This window comes from Crinia signifera, chromosome 12, assembly GCF_055691185.1.
Source record: "Crinia signifera chromosome 12, ASM5569118v1, whole genome shotgun sequence".
Lineage (NCBI taxonomy): Eukaryota > Metazoa > Chordata > Amphibia > Anura > Myobatrachidae > Crinia > Crinia signifera.
The window spans coordinates 6,860,076-6,883,975 of record NC_139228.1 but is presented as its reverse complement, the minus strand read 5'-3'; the positions used below and the strand labels follow the sequence as shown (position 1 = coordinate 6,883,975).

The window sequence follows — 23,900 nt, the reverse complement described above, 5'->3', positions numbered from 1 at the left end:
TATCTTCCTCTTTTATCTTACGGCAATCTGACTGACTTGCCTCCAGACATTCTTTGGATCATCTGCTCCAACTTGCTCCCAAACAAAAATGCTCCTTCGTAAGGAAGGGTGGCCAGTTCAATCTTTGAGTGTGAATCTGCCGCCCATGACCTCAACCATAAGGCTCTTCTGGCAACCACACCTGATGTCACCGACTTGGCTGAGAAGTCCAACACATCCAAAGACGCCTCTCAGATATAGTCCACAGCCAATTGAACTTGGGCTAAATTTTTACTAATTTGTTCCCTTGGAATTTTGTCATGGAAATCTTCCTACAATGAAACACACCCTATTCTAAGCGCTCTAGCTGAGGAAGCTATGGCCACTCCTGATTTCATAGATACTGAACTGGATATGTGTAACCTCTTCAAGGAGCTCTCCATTTTCTTTTCCATGGAATCTTTCAGTGTAGCCCCATCTTCTAGGGGGACAGTTGTTCTGGTAGTAAACTCTGCAACCGTAGGGATACTACACCACTTTATAAACTCTTCATCGTCAATAGGATACATGCAATCTACTCTTTTAAATGATCCTACCCATTTTTCGGCATTAACCACATTTATCACAAGAAGGGCAACACTTGGCCGCACTCTTTTTCTTACATAACTTCTTCTTAGGTGCGGAAGGCCCACTAAAAAAGAAAGAGAGGAATCACTAACTAAACTAACAGACATGCTGAATAATCTTGCAAGATAAAAGAACCGGTCCTCATGGAGGACTTACCTGGGCAGCGATACACTGGTTTTGGGAGAGGCATCCTCGATATTATTATGCTCAGGCTGTATCCAACAAGCAGAAAGAAAAAACCTCCAGCGCCTCTAACACCGGCCAGGCGCAATATATACCAGTACGTCTGGTAAATGGAACGCACGCGACCCGCTGCTGGAACGCAGGCCGCATGCATAGCGTGTTCCTCATACATCCGGCTTCCTACTGAGCACCTCCGCCGGGTAGCTACATACTCCGGCTCACTCCGCCGCCTCGCGCCCGCATTCCATGCAGAGCAGAGAGAGCGAGCGAGCGCCGGAGAAGCCAGCAGCAGCCAGCGGGGACAGAAGCCGGACACAAGAGCCACACCGCTGTATACCCGCCGGACAAACCATGCGGCCGGAGCTCAGCAGCCGCACATCCACCGGGCTATGGCTGCACATATTGCCAGGGATACCAGAGGATACTTATAACTGCATACCCACCGGGTCAAAGCTGCATACATATAGAAGTCAACACCACCGGCCAGGACTTCAGAAAACAGGAAAGCACTGCCAACCTTTCACTGCCCAGGCCCAGCAGCATATAGCCTACTGGGATATAAAAATATCAAACACTACTCTAACTACCTGTACACAGATAGGAGACAGGAAAAAGACTAATGGCTATAGGAGGGGCTGAGCTATATAGGGAGGAGGAAGGAAGAGGAGGAGCATGATCCTGGGGTAGAAAAAACTGCCTGTCTAATTAGAAGGAAGGGAAGGGAGGGATAAACCCAATGTAATGGCTGCAATGAAGTAGGAAGGAGAAAACACTTTTCCTCAAGTCTGTGAGTGCTCAAGGTTATTGGCGTGAGGCTGCTGGGATGGGGTATATGTTAAGGCACTCAGAATGAGGAATTAGGGTGAGGCTGCGGTGGGAGGGTTAGGGAGGTTGGATGAGAGGGTTAGGTACATATGGAGTTTCTGTCAGAATTTTCTGTATGATTGCCATCACCTGTGCTGCACTAGGTATGGCTGGGACAGGAGTCAGTACAGGTGACTGCAGCATACCTTCCAACATGATACATTCCATAGGTACACAATGCTCTGCTCTTGTGCTTCCCTCTTACTGTATGACTGCCCTCACCTGTGCTGCACTAGGTATGGCTGGGACAGGTGTCAGCACAGGTGGCTGCAGCATACCTTCCAACATGACCCATTCCATAGGTGCACAATGCTCTGCTCCTGTGCTTCCCCCTTACTGTATGACTGCCCTCACCTGTGCTGCATTAGGTATGGCTGGGACAGGTGTCAGTACAGGTGACTGCAGCATACCCTCCAACATGACCCAATCCATAGGTGCACAATGCTCTGCTCCTGGACTTCCCTCTTACTATATTGCTCAGTGTCTCCTTTTCATCAGCGACCAGAGATGGTCGCTGATGAAAGGGAACCTCTGCCGGCGGTGCCGCAGAGGTAATCAGCTGGTCGCAGGAGCAAGCTCCTGCGACCAGCGATTAGAACGGGGCTGAAAACGGGAGCCCGCACACGGTGATTTATCGCTGGGGCACACTCCCATCACTGGCAATATGGTCGCCTGGGACCATATTTCCAGCGATTTCAGCCCCTATAGCCCCCGTGTGTACACAGCTTAAAGCTGGCCATACATCAGAAAGATCGATCTTAAGATCGATTGCGCTCATGATTGTGTACAATTTCCCTTGAAATCCCCGGCAGTCCTTGGTGGTTTTTGGACACACAATCTACACACAATCCATCATACAATCAGTCATACAATCCATCTGCTGCATGATTGTGTACACAAGATGTGCATACAATCAGTCATACAATCCATCTGCTGCATGATTGTGTACACAAGATGTGCACACAATCTGCATACAATCCATCTTACAATCAATTGAGATTGTATGATTGGGTACAATATCTTTCTGATTTATGGCCACCTTAAAACCTGCACTGCTGGTGTGCCTTGAGGACCGTGGTTGGGAAAGCCTGTAGTACATGCTGGTACTTGCAGTTCCCCACAGTGAAACAATAGGTGTTGCCTAGAACTGAATAGCTGTTTCCTACATGCAGGTCACATGACTGGTACTGAGTGGTCACATGACCAGGAAGTGTCTGCTCTAGGCTACAGTGCATGCATGGAGGGTGAGTCCTGCTGTGTGTGTAAAGGCAAGAACCATTATATATATGGGACACAGTGTATGTAGATATGTGGGCAGCACAGGGTTTGTGTATGTCTGTCTGTCTGTCTATCTAATCAGGGCACAATGTGTTTAGTCATACTTGCCTACCTGACCCTCTCCATGAGGGACACAGTGCTTTGCTCCTGGACTTCCCTGGTAATGTAGGATTGCCAGCACCTGTGGTGACACCTTTCCCTAGTTCCCCACAGGTGCTGGCAATCCTACATTACCAGGGAAGTCCAGGAGCAGAGCATTGTGTCCTCCTGGAGAAGGGCATGCTGGGAGGTATGGATAATGTATGATTGCCAGCACCTGTGGTGAAACAACTTTCCCTAGCTCCCCACAGGTGCTGGCAATCATACATTACCAGGGAAATTTTCTCCCTCATGGAGAGGGTCAGGTAGGCAAGTATGGTTTAGATATGGAGGCACAGGAGGGGGTGTAAGTATGTATATACATACTGTGCCTAAAATATATATATATATATATATATATATATATATATATATATATATATATTTTAGGCACAGTGTGTGTGTGTGTGTTTAGCTATGGGGGTACAGTGTGTGTGTATATGTGGGAACGGTGCATGCAGACACAGGGTGTGTGTAGATATGGGGGCAGAGGGTGTGTGTAGATATGGGGGCATAGTGTTTGTAGATATGGGGTACAGTGTGTGTGTGTATATATATGGGGGCACAGTGTGTGTATATATGTGGGGGCCCTGCCCGCAATCCCTCTGCATCACCCCGCTGCGATTTCCCCTTATCGCCCCACCTGCTATCTTGTCCCTGCCCTTGATCTCCCCTCATCTCCCACGATCTCCCCTGGTTGCCCTGCCTGCAATCTCCCCTCAATTCCCCCAATCTCCCCTGATCGCCCCCCCGCCCGTGATCGCCCACTGGTCGCTCCCCGCCCGCGATCGCTCCGTGCCCACCCGCGATCTCCCCTCATCGCCCCACCCTCATTGTCCAGTCTATATTTCCCTGCAGAGTGGAGCGGCCCATAACCCTGGTTGTGCTTTGTGGCTCAGGTCGGAGACATGTTGGATGTACGATGGCTGGTCTTGGCCGCACTGGCTTGGTCTTCCAGTGTTTCAGGTGAGCGGGAACTTAATGAGGGTCATCAGCGCGATATGAGTCCTCTGTCAAGAACAGCCACCAAGCTGTCTTATCTTTCAGGCTCATTCCCATGTGTGGAGGAGAATTTTGGACACAGCTCGGTTGTCTGTAGATGTAATGCCACCTACTGTGACAGTATAGATGCCACTGACCTCCCACCCCTGGGTAACTTCACAGTGCACGAGAGCAGCCAGGCTGGGCGGCGTCTTCAGGGAAGCACGGGTCCCATCACCAAGAACCAGACCCTTCCCTCAGGTAATTATACTGCATGTATAGGGCCCATAGACAAGCGGTCTTTGCTCAGGTGTTACAGTATTTGACAGCCTCTTTCAGAGACCATGGTTTGGTTTTCTTTGTAACCATAGCTACCTTCAACATCTCCAAGGACCCGCACATAGATTGTGGGTTCTGTGTATTCAGCCCAGGTGCAGGCTGGGCAGCTAGTGATGAATGTAATAAGGTGCCACCACGATGTACTGTTTCTCCCTAGGTCTGACCCTAACGTTGAATGACAAGCAGAGATTTCAGGTCATGAAGGGTTTTGGTGGTGCGGTGACCGACTCGGCAGCTATGAACATTCTGGCTCTCAGTGCCGGCAGCCAGGAGAATCTTCTCAAGTCCTACTTCTCTGAGGGAGGTGATAGCACTTTGTGTGTGGGCGAATGTGTATATTTGTGATATATAGATGTATAAACTGCTCTTGTTGACCAGGTATCGGATACAACATACTCCGCGTTCCTATGGCCAGCTGTGACTTCTCCACGCGCATCTACACCTACCTTGACACTGCGGGTGACTTCAAGTTACAGTCCTTCAGTCTGCAGGAGGAAGACACCAAACTGAAGGTGATATTTATTTATTTATGTTATTTATTAAGTTTCTCATATAGCGCAGCAGATTCCACAGCGCTTTACAAAGGAGACAGTGATACAACAAGCAGGGTATTTACAGACAGTCAAAAGGTAGGAGGGCCCTGCTCGCAAGCTTACAATCTATAGGGAAATAGGCATTGATACATAAGGATAGATACTGTATTCTTTATTGCATCGATTCCACCAGAATGCAAGGTTCTGTGACTGGTTCTGGAATTTGATAAGCTTGCCTGAAGAGATGAGTTTTTAGGGAACGCTTATAGGTTTGGAGACTGGAGGAGAGTCTTATTGTGCTTGGGAGGGCATTCCACAGAGTGGGTGCAGCCGGAAGAAAGTCCTGCAGTCGGGAATGGGAGCGAGTAATGAGTGTGGATGTGAGACGCAGATCTTGGGAGGAGAGTAGAGGTCGTGTTGGATGATATTTGAGATAAGAGAAGAGATGTATGTTGGTGTAGTTTGGTTTATGGCTTTCTGTGTAAGTAAAAGAATTTTGTATTGAGTACGGTAGAATACAGATAACCAGTGAAGTGACTGACAGAGTAGCTTTGCAGACGATGAACGTCTGGCTAGGAAGATTAGCCTCGCAGCTGCATTCATGATGGACTGTAGTGGTGAGAGTCTGTATTGGGGAAGGCCAATAAGGAGACTATTGCAATAATCAATGCGTGAGATGATGAGAGCAGGGATTACAGTTTTTGCAGTCTCTTGTGTAAGGTAAGGGCGGATTTTAAATATGTTTTTTTAGGTGCATGTGACAGGATTTTAAAACAGATTGAATGTGGGGTACAAAGGACAGTTCAGAGTCAAGGATAAGACCTAGGCAGCGAGCCTGAGAGGTGACATATGAATATTATGGAGTAGAATGTAGCCATGAGGGTCAGGACAGTGGACTATGGGTGGGAAGGTCAGGACAGTGTACTATAGGTGGGAAGGTCAAGAGAGTGGACTATAGGTGGGAAGGTCAAGAGAGTGGACAATAGATGGGAAGGTCAGGACAGTGGACTATGGGTGGGAAGGTCAGGACAGTGGACTATGGGTGGGAAGGTCAGGACAGTGGACTATGGGTGGGAAGGTCAGGACAGTGAACTATGGGTGGGAAGGTCAGGACAGTGGACTATTGGTGGGAAGGTCAGGACAGTGGACTATGGGTGGTGGCCTAGTGAAGGAAAGGTCAGGGTGGTGGACTAGAGGGGTTGGGATCGTTTGGTCTACAGCAAGATGGTTGACAAGCAAACCAATGTCGACACAAGCAATAGGTCGACATGGGATTTTTTTTACCCGAATGTCGACACAGTCAACATGGACACAGTTTCCAATGCACCGCATCGCTTGCTTCGCTCACAATGCTTTGAGCACTATTTTATTCTCCCACCACGCCCTAGTGGATGGTAGGGCATGAAATACCACCTGTCGGCTCAAAAAAACGGTGAAAAAACCTTTTTCACTGTCTACCCAGACCCTGTCGACCTAATGCTTGTGTCAACCTGATGCTTGCGACTACCTAATGACCTGTCAACCTTGACCCATGTCAACCCAACGCTTGTCGACCAACTTGCTGTAGACCCAATGACCGTATCCCGACTAAAGCTGGGAAGGTCAGGGTGGTGGCTTTGTGAAGGAAAGGTCAGGGTGGTGGAGTAGAGGCAGGAAGGTCAGGGTGGTGTCCTAATGAAGGAAAGGTCAGGGTGGTGGAGTAGAGGTGGGAAGGTCGGTGGTGGCCTAATGAAGGAAAGGTCAGGGTGGTGGAGTAGAGGTGGGAAGGTCAGGGTGGTGGCTTTGTGAAGAAAAGGTCAGGGTGGTGGAGTAGAGGCAGGAAGGTCAGGGTGGTGTCCTAATGAAGGAAAGGTCAGGGTGGTGGAGTAGAGGTGGGAAGGTCGGTGGTGGCCTAATGAAGGAAAGGTCAGGGTGGTGGAGTAGAGGTGGGAAGGTCAGGGTGGTGGCTTAATAAAGGAAAGGTCAGGGTGGTGGAGCAGAGGTGGGAAGGTCGGTAGTGGCCTAATGAAGGAAAGGTCAGGGTGGTGGAGTAGAGGTGGGAATGTGAGGGCAGTTCAACTACCATTAAATGTCTTATTCTAGATTCCTGTAATCCAGAAAGCAAAGGCCTTATCCAAAAGACCCATATCCCTCTTTGCCAGTCCATGGACAGCCCCACCATGGATGAAGACGAACGGGAAGGTTATGGGCAGGGGAACCTTGAAAGGATCTCCTGGAGACCAGTACCACAAAGCCTGGGCCCAGTACTTCATCAGGTCTGGATAGAGGTCCATTGTTGTAGTGGAGTCTATTGGAAATTGTGTCTGAATCCTAAGCAGCTATTTTCCTGTGACGTTCTAGGTTTTTGGATGAATACGCAAAGCACAATGTGACGTTTTGGGCGGTCACAGTGGAGAATGAGCCCACAGCTGGGATGATAAGTGATTATCCGTTCCAGTGTTTGGGATTCACGCCGGAGGGCATGAGAGACTTTATTGCAAAGGATTTGGGTCCAGCCTTTGCCAACAGTTCACACAGCCGCGTACAAATCCTGATTGTTGATGACCAGAGGATCCTTCTTCCCTACTGGCCTAAAGTGGTAAGTGCCTCAGAGCAAAACGCGTCAGTCCAGATGGATGTGTGATCACTCTGGAGTCACCAGTACAATGAATACTTGTGTCACTAGCAGGGGACAGGAGGGCATGTTGGGGGTATGGAAGGAGTGTCGGGTAACTGCCCCCCGAAATAAAAACAAAGGATAAATTACGCGTTTTGTTGTCACAATTCAATTTATTTATATAAATGTCCTAACCTTCAGACCCGTCCGTTGTATACAATGTATAATGTGTATAGAGGTGTGTGCAATGTAAATAAGGGTGTATACAATGCATATAGGGGATGTATACAATGTATATACAGTGTATATAGGGGTGTATATAAGGAAAGTTATGGTAGACCTACCTTGGTTAACTTCCTTTCCTTGGAGTCCATGGGAACCACAGGGGACATCGGGGTTGTAGGTGGATCCAGGGGGTCCGAGGCACCAATCAGCAAAGCTTTTCAAAGTTTCCCAGAATGCCCGGGCCCTCTCCCCTATAACCCCGCCTCCAGGCTCAGTCAGACAGTTTTGGTAACCAGCCATAAGCAGGAAGCAGAGAAGAGGACAGAGAGAACACATGCCCAAGTACTCACACATACAGATGGCGCCGGCCTTATTATTGCTGGCGGAGCGCCAGGACCGTGTCCCTGGCGATCCGCCAGCAATCTGGCGCTCTGGCTGAATGAGACGCTCGTGCGTCTCCCACGCACGAGCGTCTCAATAGCCGGGCGGCGAGGCGGCGCGGCGGGTGCAGTCCTGCCCGTCTCCAGCTTCAGGGAGACTGGCAGGGCTGCGGGGGGGCGGTGTGGACCGGCGGGGACCCGGGGAAGCCGGCGGGGACCCGGCGAAAAGCACCGTCGGAACGGGACGCGCGTGCACCTCGTGCACGCGCGTCCCCTTCCGACATACAGATGGCGCGGGGCGGGGGATGGCGGGTGGCGAGTCCTCCGCCATCCCCAGCAAAGACAAGCCCGGCGCCATCTGTACACACCACGGTACATGGACAAGACTCAGGTCGTGTAAGGTCACAGTGTAGTATATCACACATAGGGATACCTCAGGAACAAATTTAGGGAGGGCGCCCTGTGGTTTCCATGGACTTCAAAGAAACAAAGTTAACCAAGGTAGGTTCTACCATAACTTTCCGTTTCCTTTTCAGGGTCCATGGGTCCCACAAGGGACATCGGGGATGTCTCAAAGCCGTATTTAAGGGAGGGAATTGCCTGAGGTGTCAGAAGTACCCGACGACCAAAGGAGGCATCCTGGGAGGCGAACGTGTCAAAGGCATAGAATTTTATAAATGTATTGACAGATGACCACGTTGCAACCTTGCACAGCTGTTTGGCAGATGCACCTCGGCGTGCTGCCCATGATGGGCCAACCGCTCTGGTAGAGTGTGCTTTGATGGAAATAGGGATAGGAAGATTAGCCTGTTGTTAGGCCTTCTGTATAGCCATGCGAATCCAGCGAGCAATAGTCTGTTTGCTCGCTGGCCACCCCTTTTTGTGGAATCCGTAGAGCACGAAAAGAGATATTTTCTGACTGGCTTAGTATGGTCTAGGTAAATGGTCAGAGCCCTGACCACATCCAGAAAGCGTTCCTCTGCAGAGAGTTCGTCTGTATTGAACACTGGAACCACAATCTCCTGATTGATGTGGAATTTGGAGACTACCTTTGGAAGGTGAGATGGTTTAGTCCATAACACCGCCCTATCCGGATGAAATATGAGGAACAGTGTTTTACAGGAGAGACACCCGTCTGGCGGATGCAATTGCCAAAAGAAACACAGTCTTGGCTGTCAGCCATTTGAAATCCGCTGCCTGTAACGGTTCGAAAGGTGGTTTGATCAAAGCCTGCAACACCAGAGATAAGTCCCAAGGTGTTGTAGGAGGAACACACGGGGGCTGAATATGTACCACTCCTTGAAGGAATGTACGGACGTCCGGGAGACAAGCTATTTTCCTCTGGAACCAGATGGATAAAGCTGAAACTTGAACTTTCAAAGACGCTAGTCTTAGCCCCATGTCTAGGCCCTTTTGAAGGAATGCCAGGATTCTGGCTACCTTGAACATTTTTGAATTATACTTCCTAGCCATACACCATGCAAAGTAGGTGTGCCAGACCCGATAATAAATTCTGGATAATGCTGGATTTCGCACCTGAATAATGGTTCTGGCTACCTTTGAAGAAAAACCTTTTATTTTTCAGTAAGGCAGTCTCAAGTGTCACGCCGTCAAAGACAGGCGCTGAAGGTCTGGGTGCAGGCTAGGTCCCTGACTCAGTAAGTCCACCCGGAGGGGTAGTAGGAGGAAGGGTTGGTGGTACGACATTTGTTGTAGGTTCACATACCAGTGCCTGCGTGGCCAGGCCGGAGCTATCAGGCTGAGGTCCCACCCTTCCTGTTTGAATTTCCTGATTACTCTGGGAATCATGGATATTGGTGGAAAGGCATATGGAAGACAATAATTCCATGGAACTGATAGGACATCCGTGAAGCTGGCTTGAGGATCCCTGGATCTCGACCCGAACGTTGACACTTTGTTGTTGTGTCTGGACGCCATTAAGTCCACGTCTGGCATGCCCCAACGGTCTTTCAGGAGAGAGAGAATGCCTCGGGGTGGAGCGACCACTCCCCCGGATGGATATCTTGGCGGCTTAAGAAGTCTGACGCCCAATTTAGAACTTCTGGGATGAAGATTGCCGATAGAGCCAGAAGGTGCTGCTCCGCCCATGTGAGAATCCTGGAGACCTCCCAGAGAGCAGCTGCGCTGCGAGTACCTCCCTGGCGATTTATGTACGCCACAGCCAAGGCGTTGTCCTATCTGATCTGGACCGGTTTTCCTTGGAGAAGGTCTTGAGAACGGATTAGGGCATTGTAAGCTGCTCGAAGCTCCAGCACGTTGATGGAAAGGCAGGTTTCTGGTGTGGATCGGGATTCTACTACCGTCCCCCAGCCTCGAAGGCTGATGTCGGTAGTGAGAATCGTCCACTCTGTGAACCAGAATGGACCACCCTGAGTCAGATGGTCTGTTTGCAGCCACCATTGAAGGGAAGTTCTTACCTCCTGTGTCGTGAGAAACGTGGACCTGATGTGGGGAGGTTGTCCGTCCCATTACAGCAGAATGTGGCGTTGCAGGGTGCGTGAATGGATCTGCACCCACTCCACCATGTCGAAAGTTGAGACCATCAGGCCCAGGATTTTCATTGCCAGGTGGATTGAGACTCTGGGACTCTGCAAAAACAACCTGATTCGTGTTGCAAGGAACTGCACTTGTCCCTGGGGAGAAACATCCTAAAGGACTGAGTGTCCAGGAGTGCACCCAAATGCAGCATTTGCTGCGACTTGATGAGCAATGATTTCTCCCAATTGAGGAGCCAACCGTGTTGTTGGAGTATCCTGATTGTTATCTGTAGATGAGATAACAGGACTTATTTATTTATTAACAGTTTCTTATATAGCGCAGCATATTCTGTTGCGCTTTACAATAGCAGACAGTGATACAACAAAACAGGGTATTTACAGACAGTCAAAATGTAGGAGGGCCCTGCTCGCAAGCTTACAATCTATAGGGAAATAGGCATTGATACATAAGGATAGATACTGTATTCTTTATTGCACCGATTCCACCAGAACGCAAGGTTCTATGATTGGTTCTGGTATTTGATAAGCTTGCCTGAAGAGATGAGTCTTCAGGGAATGCTTATAGGTTTGGAAACTGGAGGAGATTTGTCCAGTAACAGTAAAGGCCGCCATACACTATGCGATTTGGCCCCGATTTCACCCGATCCAGATGGATCGGGCAGTGAAATCGGACCAAATCGCAGGTTTTGACACCCGGTCCGACCCGATGCGCGGTCCCGTGCGCATTGGGTCAGAGTCGGGACGTCGGACCAGCTGCACATAAGATAAATCTTATGTACAGCCGTGGGGACTCTGAGGACGCCGGCGAGGGAGGGGGGCAGGAGACGTCGGCGAGAGAGGGGGGCGGCAGGGGGAGCCGGAGCAGGGAGCTGTCATGCTCCGTCCAGGTAGGGGGGGGGACACGCCGCTAGTAGTGCGGACGCTGCGGGGTACACAGGCGGCAGTGACATAGAGTCGGGCGGGGGGAGCCGGGAGCTGTCAGCACTGAAAAAAAAAAAAGCCCATACAATGAATGGGCAGCCTGTGATTGGCTGAGCGCTCTCTCAGCCTGTCAGCAATTGGCTGAGAGGCATGCGATGTATCATTTGCAAAACTTGGCACATCAAGTGCCAAATCGTGTGTCCCCCTGCCGGGGAGCTGCAGGGGGAAATCAGGTCCGACTTGTATGCAATGTATATAGGGTGTATACAATGTATATAGAGGGTGTGCAATATATAGGGGGGGATGCAGATTATATAGGGGTGTATACAAGGTATATAGGGGTGTATATAATGTATATACTGTAGGAGTGTGTACAATGTATACAGTGGGGTGTATATAGGGGTGTATACAATGTATTTGTGTGGTGTATATAGAAGGTGTATACAATGTATATAGGGGTGTGTACAATGTATACAGGGGTGTGTACAATGTATATATGTGTGTATGCAGTGTGTGTATAGGGGGTGTATGCAATGTATATAGGGTGTGTGTGTGTACAGTGTATATAGGGGGTGTATTCAGCGTATATATGGATGTGTGCAGTGTATATAGGGGTGTCTACAATGTATGTAGGGGGTGTTTACAATGTATAAATGGGTTAAGCAATGTATATAGGGGGTGTTTATAATGTATATAGGGGTGTGTGTAATGTATATAGGGGAGGAATGCAATTTATATCCTGTATGTTGGGGTGTATATAGGGGATGTGTACAATGTATAGAGATGTTTACAATGTTTATAGAGAGTGCGTATGTGTGTGCATAGGGAATGTTTACTGTGTATATAGGGGGTGTGTACAGTGTATATAAGGACTGTATATAGGGGTGTATGAGATATATATATATATATATATATATATATATATATATATATATATATATATATATATATATATGTGGTGTGTGTGTGTATATAGGGAATGTATACAGTGGGTGTATATAGGGGTATATGCAGTGTAAATAGTGGTGTATACAATGGCTATAGGGGTTATGCAATGTTTATAGGGGTGTGTGCAATGTATATAGGGGGTGCATACAGGGGGTGTATGCAATGTATATAGGGGAGGAATGCAAGGCATATCTGGGGTGCAGTGTATATAGTGGGTGAATGCAATGTATATAGGGGAAGTATGCAATGTATATAGGGTTGTATACAGTGTATATAGGGGTGTATACAATGTATATAGGTGGTGTATAACCTGTGTATATAGGGGCGTATACAATGTATATTGGGGTGTATGCAATGTATATAGGGGAAGTATGCAATGTGTATAGGGTTGTATAGCCTGTATATAGTTGGTTATGTAGGGGGGTGTATACAGTGTGTGTGTGTATATATAGTGGGTGGATGCAATGTATATAGGGGAAGTATGCACTGATCCACATATAGGGGGTATATGCAGTGTATATAGGGTGTGTACAATGTATGTAGGGGTGTGTACAGTGTATATAGGGGTGCATACAGTACAATGTATATAGTGTGTACAGTGTATATAGGGGTGCATACAATGTATATAGATAGTGTGTGTATATAGGGGGGGTGCGTACAGTGTATATTGGGAGTGTATATAGGGGTTGTGTACCGGGTATGTAGGGAGTGTATATAGGGTGTATGCAATGTATATAGGGGGTGTGTACAGCTAGTATTCCCGCTAGGCTGTTTAACGGGGCGCTGCGCCCTGCCCGATTTTTAGATGGCAAATGCACCCTGCCCCTCCGGCGGCGTCCTGCTAAAACAGCCTGCCTGTGGTGTGACTGGGGAAGCCCAGTGCCGCTGCTGCTTCCCCCGGCAGTGTAGAGCCTTCAGGGTGGCCGGGCTCACCCCCTTCTGTGACAACGGCGGCCGGGCTCACCCCTTTTCGGCACGGCACGCTCCTTTTGTGACGCTGGTGTCCCAGGACCGCCCAAAACAGTGACGTCGACGGGCCCGGTCTGCCCCCTTTACGCTGGCCCCGTGCAGTGGTGCCCTGCCCTCCGTAGTTCCTAGAAGGAACACTATACAGCGTATATAGGGGGGGTGTACAATGTATATAGATAGTGTATATAGGGGGTGTGTACAGTGTATATAGATAGTGTATATAGGGGGTGTGTGTACAGTGTATATAGATAGAGCAGTGATTTTCAACCTTTTTACTTTGCGGTACACTAAATAGGACTTTAAAATTGCTAAGGCACACCCTAAGATCCCCACAGGGAAAAAACACATTGGCCACCACAGGAAAAAAACAAACCTATTGGCCCCCACATTAAAAACAATCACACTGATCCCCACAGGTAACAAAAATAAAATACATTGGCCCTTTACATAAAAAGAAGAGACCAGTAAATAACAGTTGAACTGGTGGTGACTGTAAATGGGTTTGGGCATCTCTAGATCTGGGGGCACACTTGAGAACAGCTCAAGGCACACTAGTTGAAAAACACTGAGATAGAGTGTATATAGGGGGTGTGTACAGTGTACATAGATAGTGTGTATATAGGGGTGTGTACAATGTATATAGATAGTGTATATAGGGGGTGTGTACAATGTTTATAGATAGTGTATATAGGGGGTGTGTACAGTGTATATAGATAGTGTGTACAGTGTATATAGGGACGTGTACAGTATATATCGGGGTGCATACAATTTGTATATAGTGTGTACAGTATATAGGGGTGCGTACAGTGTGTATATAGAGGTGTATATAGATAGTGTATATAGGGGGTGTGTACAATGTATATAGATAGTCTATATAGGGGGGGTGTACAGTGTATATAGAGGTGTGTACAATGTATATAGATAGTGTATATAAGGGGTGTATATAGATAGTGTGTACAGTGTATATAGGGACGTGTACAGTATATATCGGGGTGCATACAATTTTTATATAGTGTGTACAGTATATAGGGGTGCGTACAGTGTATATAGAGGTGTATATAGATAGTGTATATAGGGGGTGTGTACAATGTATATAGATAGTCTATATAGGGGGGGTGTACAGTGTATATAGATAGTGTATATAGAGGTGTGTACAATGTATATAGATAGTGTATATAGGGGGTGTGTACAGTGTATATAGATAGTGTGTACAGTGTATATCGGGGTGCATACAATTTTTATATAGTGTGTACAGTATATAGGGGTGCGTACAGTGTATATATAGTGTATATAGGGGTGTGTACAGTGTATATAGGGGTGCGTACAGGGGGTGTGTACATTGTATATAGGGGTGTGTACAATGTACATAGGGGTGCATACAGTGTATATAGATAGTGTATATAGAGGGTGTGTACAATTTATATAGATAGTATATATAGGGGTGTGTTTAGTGTTTATAGGGGTGTGTACAGTGTATATAGGGGTGTACACAACCCCTATATACACTGTACACACCCCCTATATACACTGTACGCACCCCTATAAACACTCCCTACATACCCTGTACACAATCCTTATATACACTCCCAATATACACTGTACGCACCCCCTATATACATTGTACACACCCCGACATACACTGAACGTACCCCTATATACACTGTACACACTATCTATATACATTGTATGCACCCCTATATACACTGTACACACTATCTATATACATTGTATGCACCCCAATATACACCATCTATATACACTGTATGCACCCCTATATACACTATCTATATACATTGTACACACCTTCTATCTATATACACTGTACACACTCCTATATACACTATTTATATACACTGTACGCACCCCTATATACACTGTACGCACCCATATATACACTGTACACCTATATACACTGTACACACTGTATATAGGGGTGCATATAGTGGTGCGTACAATGTATATAGGGGTGCATACAGTGTATATAAATAGTGTATATAGGGGTGTGTACAGTGTATATAGGGGTGTGTACAGTGTATATAAATAGTGTATATAGGTGTGCGTATAATGTATATAGGGGTACGTACAGTGTATATAGGGGTGCGTACAGTGTATATAAATAGTGTATATAGGGGTGTGTGCAGTGTATATAGATAGAGGGTGTGTACAATGTATATAGATAGTGTATATAGGGGTGTGTATAGGGGGTGTGTACAGTGTATATAGGGGTGCATACAGTGGATTCAGTATTGAATCCCGACGCCGGAATCCCGACAGCGGAAATGCCGACAAGGGGGGGACGTGGATCGCCCCCCCTTGCGGGCTCGCTGCGCTCGCCACGCAGCGGGCCCGGTGCCTCGCTACGCTCGGCACGCTAATTTATTCTCCCTCCAGGGGTGTCGTGGACACCCCAGGAGGGAGAATGTGTCGGCATTTCGGCGGTCGGGATTCCGGCGTCGGGATTCTGAACGCCGAGATCCCGACCGCCGGGATTTTAACTGCATCCCGCATACAGTGTATATAGATAGTGTATATAGGGGTGCATACAGTGTATATAGATAGTGTGTACAGTGTATGTAGGGGTGTATACAATGTATATAGGGGGTGCATATAGTGTATATTGGGAGTGTATATAGGGGTTGTATATAGGGGTGCATACAATGTATATAGATAGTGTACAGTGTATATAGGGGTGCATACAATGTATATAGATAGTGCGTACAGTGTATATAGGGGTGCATACAATGTATATAGATGGTGCGTACAGTGTATATAGGGGTGCGTACAGTGTATATAGATAGTGCGTACAGTGTATATAGGGGTGCGTACAGTGTATATAGGGGTGCATACAATGTATATAGGGGTGTGTACAGTGTATATAGGGGTGCATACAATGTATATAGATAGTGTGTACAGTGTATATAGGGGTGCATACAAATATAGATAGTGCGTACAGTGTATATAGGGGTGCGTACAATGTATATAGATAGTGCGTACAGTGTATATAGGGGTGCGTACAATGTATATAGTGTGTACAGTGTATATAGGGGTGCGTACAATGTATATATAGTGCGTACAGTGTGTATATATGGGTGCATACAATGTATATAGAAAGTGCGTACAGAGTATATAGGGGTGCATACAATGTATATAGATAGTGCGTACAGTGTATATAGGGGTGCATACAATGTATATAGATAGTGTGTACAGTGTATATAGGGGTGCATACAATGTATATAGATAGTGCGTACAGTGTATATAGGGGTGCGTACAGAGTATATAGGGGTGCGTACAATGTATATAGTGTGTACAGTGCATATAGGGGTGCATACAATGTATATATAGTGTGTACAGTGTATATAGGGGTGCATACAATGTATATAGATAGTGTGTACAGAGTATATAGGGGTGCATACAATGTATATAGATAGTGTGTACAGTGTATATAGGGGTGCATACAATGTATATAGATAGTGTATATAGGGGTGCATACAATGTATATAGATAGTGCGTTCAGTGTATATAGGGGTGCGTACAGTGTATATAGGGGTGCGTACAGTGTATATAGGGGTGCGTACAGTGTATATAGCTAGTGCATACATTGTATATAGGGGTGTGTACAGTGTATATAGATATTGCGTACAGTGTATATAGGGGTGCATACAATGTATATAGATAGTGCGTACAGTGTATATAGATAGTGCATACAATGTATATAGCTAGTGCATACATTGTATATAGGGGTGCGTACAATGTATATAGTGTGTACAGTGTATATAGGGGTGCGTACAATGTATATATAGTGCGTACAGTGTGTATATAGGGGTGCATACAATGTATATAGATAGTGTGTACAGAGTATATAGGGGTGCATACAATGTATATAGATAGTGCGTACAGTGTATATAGGGGTGCATACAATGTATATAGATAGTGTATATAGGGGTGCATACAATGTATATAGGGGTGCATACAATGTATATAGCTAGTGCATACATTGTATATAGGGGTGTGTACAGTGTATATAGATATTGCGTACAGAGTATATAGGGGTGCGTACAGTGTATATAGATAGTGCGTACAGTGTATATAGATAGTGCGTACAGTGTATATAGGGGTGTGTACAGTGTATATAGGGGTGCATACAATGTATATAGATAGTGCGTACAGTGTATATAGATAGTGCGTACAGTGTATATAGGGGTGTGTACAGTGTATATTGGGAGTGTGTACAGCTAGTGTTCCCGCCAGGCTGTTTAACGGGGCGCTGCGCCCTGCCCGTTTTTTAAATGTGGTGTGACTGGGGAAGGGCGGTGCCACTGTAGATAGCGGTGCCCGGTGCTTCCCCCGGCAGTGTAGAGCCTTCTGTGACGACGGCGGCCGGGCTCGCCCCTTTTCGGCACGGCATGAGCACGCTTCTTTTGTGAAGCTGGCGGCCCGGGACCGCCCAAAACAGTGACGTCGACGGGCCCAGTCCGCCCCCTTTACGCTGCCCCCGTGCAGTGGCGCCCTGCCCTCAGTAGTTCCAAGAAGGAAGACTATGCAACATGTGTTGGGTTGTTCTCAATACACTACTGCGTAACTGCTGTGTAAAGTTTCTATAGGGAGTGTATATCGGGGTGTGTACAATGTATATAGGGGTGTATGCAGTGAATATAGGGGAAACTAAGGGCAGCGCGGACGGTGTAATGGTTAGCATTACTGCCTCACAGCACTGAGGTCATGGGTTCAATACCCACCATGGCTCTAACTGTGCGGAGTTTGTATATTCTCCCCGTGCTTGCGTGGGTTTACTCCGGGTACTCCAGTTTCCTCCCACAATCCAAAAATATACAGGTAGGTTAATTGGCTCTCAACAAATTAACCCTAGAATGTCTGTGTGTGCGTGTACATGTGGTAGGGAACACAGATTGTAAGCTCCACTGGGGCAGGGACTGATGTGAATGTTCAAATATTCTCTGTAAAGCGCTGCGGAATATGTGTGCGCTATATAAGAAACTGTGAATAAATAAACTAGTAAAAAGCTTTCCTAAGATGTAGCCACAGACAGAGATTTATCTGGTACAGTGGGCACCATATTCCATGGAGGTGTTGGTGTCAGTGGGGGGTTGCGGAGTACATGCGGGGTCTGTTGTTAATTATCTGTATTGTAATCTGCAAGAGCTGTTGTTGTACAGTGGTGACCTGTACTCACTCTGTTACATGATGCTTCCATATATATGAGAAACTCTGCCCCTCATCAGAGCACACTGTTCCCCTCACAGACTGTTCCATACCGTCATCTACTATAGGTGTCTTTACAGGGACCGAGTCAGTCCCCAGCTGTCAGCTCCTTGTGCCTACCAGCCAGGTGGCCATTATATAGGCCTGACTGTGGAGGAACAACATGGCAGGTTCTCAGGATATCCCAGTTAGTGATTGTGTCCTTATCTCCTAGATCCTGTCTGACCTGGAGGCTGCCCGCTATGTCCATGGTATCGCCGTACACTGGTACTTGGATGCCGTGGTCCCAGCAGACATCAGCCTGGGGAGTACACACCGCCTCTTCCCAGAATACTTCCTGTTTGCCACAGAATCCTGCGTTGGCTCCTATCCATGGGACAAGGGAGTGAGGCTGGGCTGCTGGGAGCGGGGGAACCGGTACAGTCACAGCATCCTAGAGGTAGGTCTGTGTACCGTATGTATGTGGCGTGTTACAGTCAGGGCATCCTAGAGGTAGGTCTGTGTACCGTATGTATGTGGCGTGTGACAGTCACAGCATCCTAGAGGTAGGTCTGTGTACGGTATGTATGTGGCGTGTTACAGTCACGGCATCCTAGAGGTAGGTCTGTGTACGGTATGTATGTGGCGTGTTACAGTCACAGCATCCTAGAGGTAGGTCTGTGTACCGTATGTATGTGGTGTGTTACAGTCACAGCATCCTAGAGGTAGGTCTGTGTACCATATGTATGTGGTGTGTTACAGTCACAGCATCCTAGAGGTAGGTCTGTGTACCGTATGTATGTGGCGTGTTACAGTCACGGCATCCTAGAGGTAGGTCTGTGTACCGTATGTATGTGGCGTGTTACAGTCACAGCATCCTAGAGGTAGGTCTGTGTACCGTATGTATGTGGTGTGTTACAGTCACAGCATCCTAGAGGTAGGTCTGTGTACCATATGTATGTGGTGTGTTACAGTCACAGCATCCTAGAGGTAGGTCTGTGTACCGTATGTATGTGGCGTGTTACAGTCACGGCATCCTAGAGGTAGGTCTGTGTACCGTATGTATGTGGCGTGTTACAGTCACAGCATCCTAGAGGTAGGTCTGTGTACCGTATGTATGTGGCACGTTACGGTCACGGTGTCCTAGAGGTAGGCCTGTGTACCGTATGTATGTGGCGTGTTACAGTCACAGCGTCCTAGAGGTAGGCCTGTGTACCGTATGTATGTGGCGTGTTACAGTCACGGCATCCTAGAGGTAGGCCTGTGTACCGTATGTATGTATGTGGTGTGTTACAGTCACGGCATCCTAGAGGTAGGTCTGTGTACCGTATGTATGTGGCGTGTTACAGTCACGGCATCCTAGAGGTAGGTCTGTGTACCGTATGTATGTGGCGTGTTAGTCACGGCATCCTAGAGGTAGGCCTGTGTACCGTATGTATGTATGTGGTGTGTTACAGTCACGGCATCCTAGAGGTAGGCCTGTGTACCGTATGTATGTATGTGGCGTGTTACAGTCACAGCGTCCTAGAGGTAGGTCTGTGTACTGTATGTATGTGGCGTGTTACAGTCACGGCATCCTAGAGGTAGGTCTGTGTACCGTATGTATGTGGTGTGTTAGTCACGGCATCCTAGAGGTAGGTCTGTGTACCGTATGTATGTGGCGTGTTACAGTCACGGTATCCTAGAGGTAGGTCTGTGTACCGTATGTATGTGGTGTGTTAGTCACGGCATCCTAGAGGTAGGTCTGTGTACCGTATGTATGTGGCGTGTTACAGTCACAGCATCCTAGAGGTAGGTCTGTGTACCGTATGTATGTGGCGTGTTACAGTCACGGCATCCTAGAGGTAGGCCTGTGTACCGTATGTATGTAGCGTGTTACAGTCACGGCATCCTAGAGGTAGGTCTGTGTACCGTATGTATGTGGTGTGTTAGTCACGGCATCCTAGAGGTAGGTCTGTGTACCGTATGTATGTGGCGTGTTACAGTCACGGTATCCTAGAGGTAGGTCTGTGTACCGTATGTATGTGGCGTGTTACAGTCACGGCATCCTAGAGGTAGGTCTGTGTACCGTATGTATGTGGCGTGTTACAGTCACGGCATCCTAGAGGTAGGCCTGTGTACCGTATGTATGTAGCGTGTTACGGTCACGGTGTCCTAGAGGTAGGTCTGTGTACCGTATGTATGTGGCGTGTTACAGTCACAGCATCCTAGAGGTAGGCCTGTGTACCGTATGTATGTGGCGTGTTACAGTCACAGCATCCTAGAGGTAGGCCTGTGTACCGTATGTATGTGGCGTGTTACAGTCACGGCATCCTAGAGGTAGGCCTGTGTACCGTATGTATGTAGCGTGTTACAGTCACGGCATCCTAGAGGTAGGTCTGTGTACCGTATGTATGTGGCGTGTTACAATCACGGCATCCTAGAGGTAGGTCTGTGTACCGTATGTATGTGGCGTGTTACAGTCACGGCATCCTAGAGGTAGGTCTGTGTACCATATGTATGTGGCGTGTTACAGTCACAGCATCCTAGAGGTAGGTCTGTGTACCGTATGTATGTGGCGTGTTACAGTCACGGCATCCTAGAGGTAGGTCTGTGTACCGTATGTATGTGGCGTGTTACAGTCACTGCATCCTAGAGGTAGGTCTGTGTACCGTATGTATGTGGCGTGTTACAGTCACAGCGTCCTAGAGGTAGGTCTGTGTACCGTATGTATGTGGCGTGTTACAGTCACGGCATCCTAGAGGTAGGACTGTGTACCGTATGTATGTGGCGTGTTACAGTCACAGCGTCCTAGAGGTAGGTCTGTGTACCGTATGTATGTGGCGTGTTACAGTCACGGCATCCTAGAGGTAGGTCTGTGTACCGTATGTATGTGGTATGTTAGTCACGGCATCCTAGAGGTAGGTCTGTGTACCGTATGTATGTGGCGTGTTACAGTCACAGCATCCTAGAGGTAGGTCTGTGTACCGTATGTATGTGGCGTGTTACAATCACGGCATCCTAGAGGTAGGGCTGTGTACTGTATGTAAATAGCATGTTACAGTCACGGCATCCTAGAGGTAGGTCTGTGTACTGTATGTATGTGGCGTGTTACAGTCACGGCATCCTAGAGGTAGGCCTGTGTACCGTATGTATGTGGCATGTTACAAGTCACGGCGTCCTAGAGGCAGGTCTGTGTACCGTATGTATGTGGCGTGTTACAGTCATGGCATCCTAGAGGTAGACCTGTGTACCGTATGTATGTGGCGTGTTACAGTCACGGTATCCTAGAGGTAGGGCTGTGTACTGTATGTAAATAGCATGTTACAGTAATGCATTGTTCATGTTACTCCATGTTATATAATAATATGGCTTACTCTGCTCCTCCCCTCTATGGGGGGGAATTCACGTGTGAGTTAGAAGGCACCCGACAGAGCGTACGTTTTGCGGACAAGACTGTTTTGGCAATCTAACGGCCTGGTAACGGCTAATTGGCCTTAATGATAGTCAGTCCCAGTCCGGCCACCCCCCCCCCCCCACCCCCCACCCCCCCCCCCCCCCACAGAATTACAGTACCCCTCACTCATCCCTGAATGTCCATGTTACCTTCATATCCCGCATGTAGCCCAGCATCCCAGGTGCCCGCAGCCCCCGTAATACGGTGAGAGAGGTCACCCAGGGGACATGGGGTCTCTCGCCCACCCAGGGGTGTTGCTGACCCTCATACATCCACACCTTTCCTATCTGCAGGATCTGAACTATTATGTGACCGGCTGGACGGACTGGAACCTGGCCCTGGATGTGGGTGGTGGCCCCACATGGGTGGGGAATTATGTGGACAGCCCCATCATTGTGGATGTCAGTAAGGATGTGTTCTACAAGCAGCCCACCTTCTATCACATGGCGCACTTCAGGTGAGAGGAATGTATTACACGTGTGCACATGCATGTAGTGGTCACATGACCAGTCGCTCACAGCGCTCTCTGTACGCAGTAAGTTCATCCCAGCGGGCGCACAGCGTGTTGGACTGGATGCCAGCCGGAAGAGTCCGCTAGAGAGCGTGGCATTCCTGTGCCCAGACGGCTCAGCCGTGGTTGTGGTCCTGAACAGGTAAGGGCCACATTGTGTGGTGCAGATGAGAACAGGGGCCCCAGCCAGTATTGTGGTGGTCACTCCTCCTTTTTCTATTACAGAGACTCTCAGGACGTTCCATTTGTCATCTCTGATCCTTCCCTGGGGAACATAGAGGCCTTGTCCCCTGCAAACTCCATCCAGACGTACCGCTGGAGACGGGGGTGACTGGCATGCATAATGTGTGGTCACTGCAGTACTGCTGCAGCCAGCAGGTGTCACCCTCGCTCACTAACTGACCATACAGCTGTTTCCTGGCACTGCTTACTAACATGCTGCCGCAGATGACACGCAGCGGTGGCACTAATTGCTTGCAGAGTACGGTGTGTCCCTGACAGCACCGAGTATTCTGCCCCCTCCCATGTAACACAATCGTCTGCTCTACAGTAGGGATTACCATCTTGGCTACAACAGTCCTAAGTGCAGTGCTCCGCCCTGCTGTTCCTGGCAGCTCTGCAGCATTGCTCCGCAATGACGTGACCCCTGTTTTATAGATGATGATGGAGGGGGGATGAGGGACCCTTCCTCCCAATCACTTTCCACCATCTGTGAGCGGACGATTACTCAGAACTTGGACGGTGCTGCACACTGCATTCTTCTGTGGAGAGAGTGGCTGAATCCTGTGCTCCGACCTCCGGGCGAAGCGCACGCATGCATGTCTCCTCTTGGAAACTAATAAAATATCCCATTTGTCTGTACAGAAGAGGCTGTGTGTCTGTCATAATGCTCTGCAGCCCGCTGTTAATATTGTAATGATTGGGGTGGGGGGAGCAGTCGATGGGAGAAGGTGGTAGTACACAGCATCATTCAGAACAGGACTGCTGGTTACATCACACAAGTGCGGCTATCCTGACAACATGGATTGTTAGTGTACCACGAGGTGCATGGGGTGATACACCTGCTGCAAATTGTCTTCAGTTCAATTAACAAAAGTGGGGTGGAGTCTGGATAGAGGCAGCTAGTGGATAATAGATACACCCAGGACTCACAGTTTGGGTAGGTGCTAGGTCTGGCTGGAGGGGAGTCAGCAGAGGCCGTGTGCCTGAGGAATGGAGGGGAGTCGCCAGAGACCGTGCGCCCGATGGGCGGAGGTTGGATGAAGGGGCGGCAG

General features: G+C 48.1%; 1 protein-coding gene across 2 annotated transcripts; it reads left to right on the top strand.

Annotated features, from left to right (window-relative positions):
- The first annotated feature begins 2,808 nt into the window (after positions 1-2,808).
- On the top strand, positions 2,809-23,492 carry GBA1 (glucosylceramidase beta 1). 2 transcript variants are annotated; one of them, XM_083167708.1, is made up of 11 exons: positions 2,809-2,897; positions 3,928-4,035; positions 4,117-4,311; positions 4,547-4,693; positions 4,768-4,901; positions 7,005-7,177; positions 7,263-7,500; positions 18,915-19,139; positions 22,409-22,572; positions 22,652-22,768; positions 22,852-23,492. In XM_083167708.1, exons 2-11 carry the CDS (start codon positions 3,978-3,980, stop codon positions 22,955-22,957), a joined length of 1,557 nt encoding a protein of 518 aa, XP_083023834.1. In that variant the 5' UTR covers positions 2,809-2,897; positions 3,928-3,977; the 3' UTR covers positions 22,958-23,492. The 2 variants fall into 2 exon arrangements, with proteins under 2 accessions (XP_083023834.1, XP_083023835.1); XM_083167709.1 differs by having other exon boundaries at positions 2,859-2,897; positions 3,969-4,035.
- The last annotated feature ends 408 nt before the right edge of the window (positions 23,493-23,900 follow it).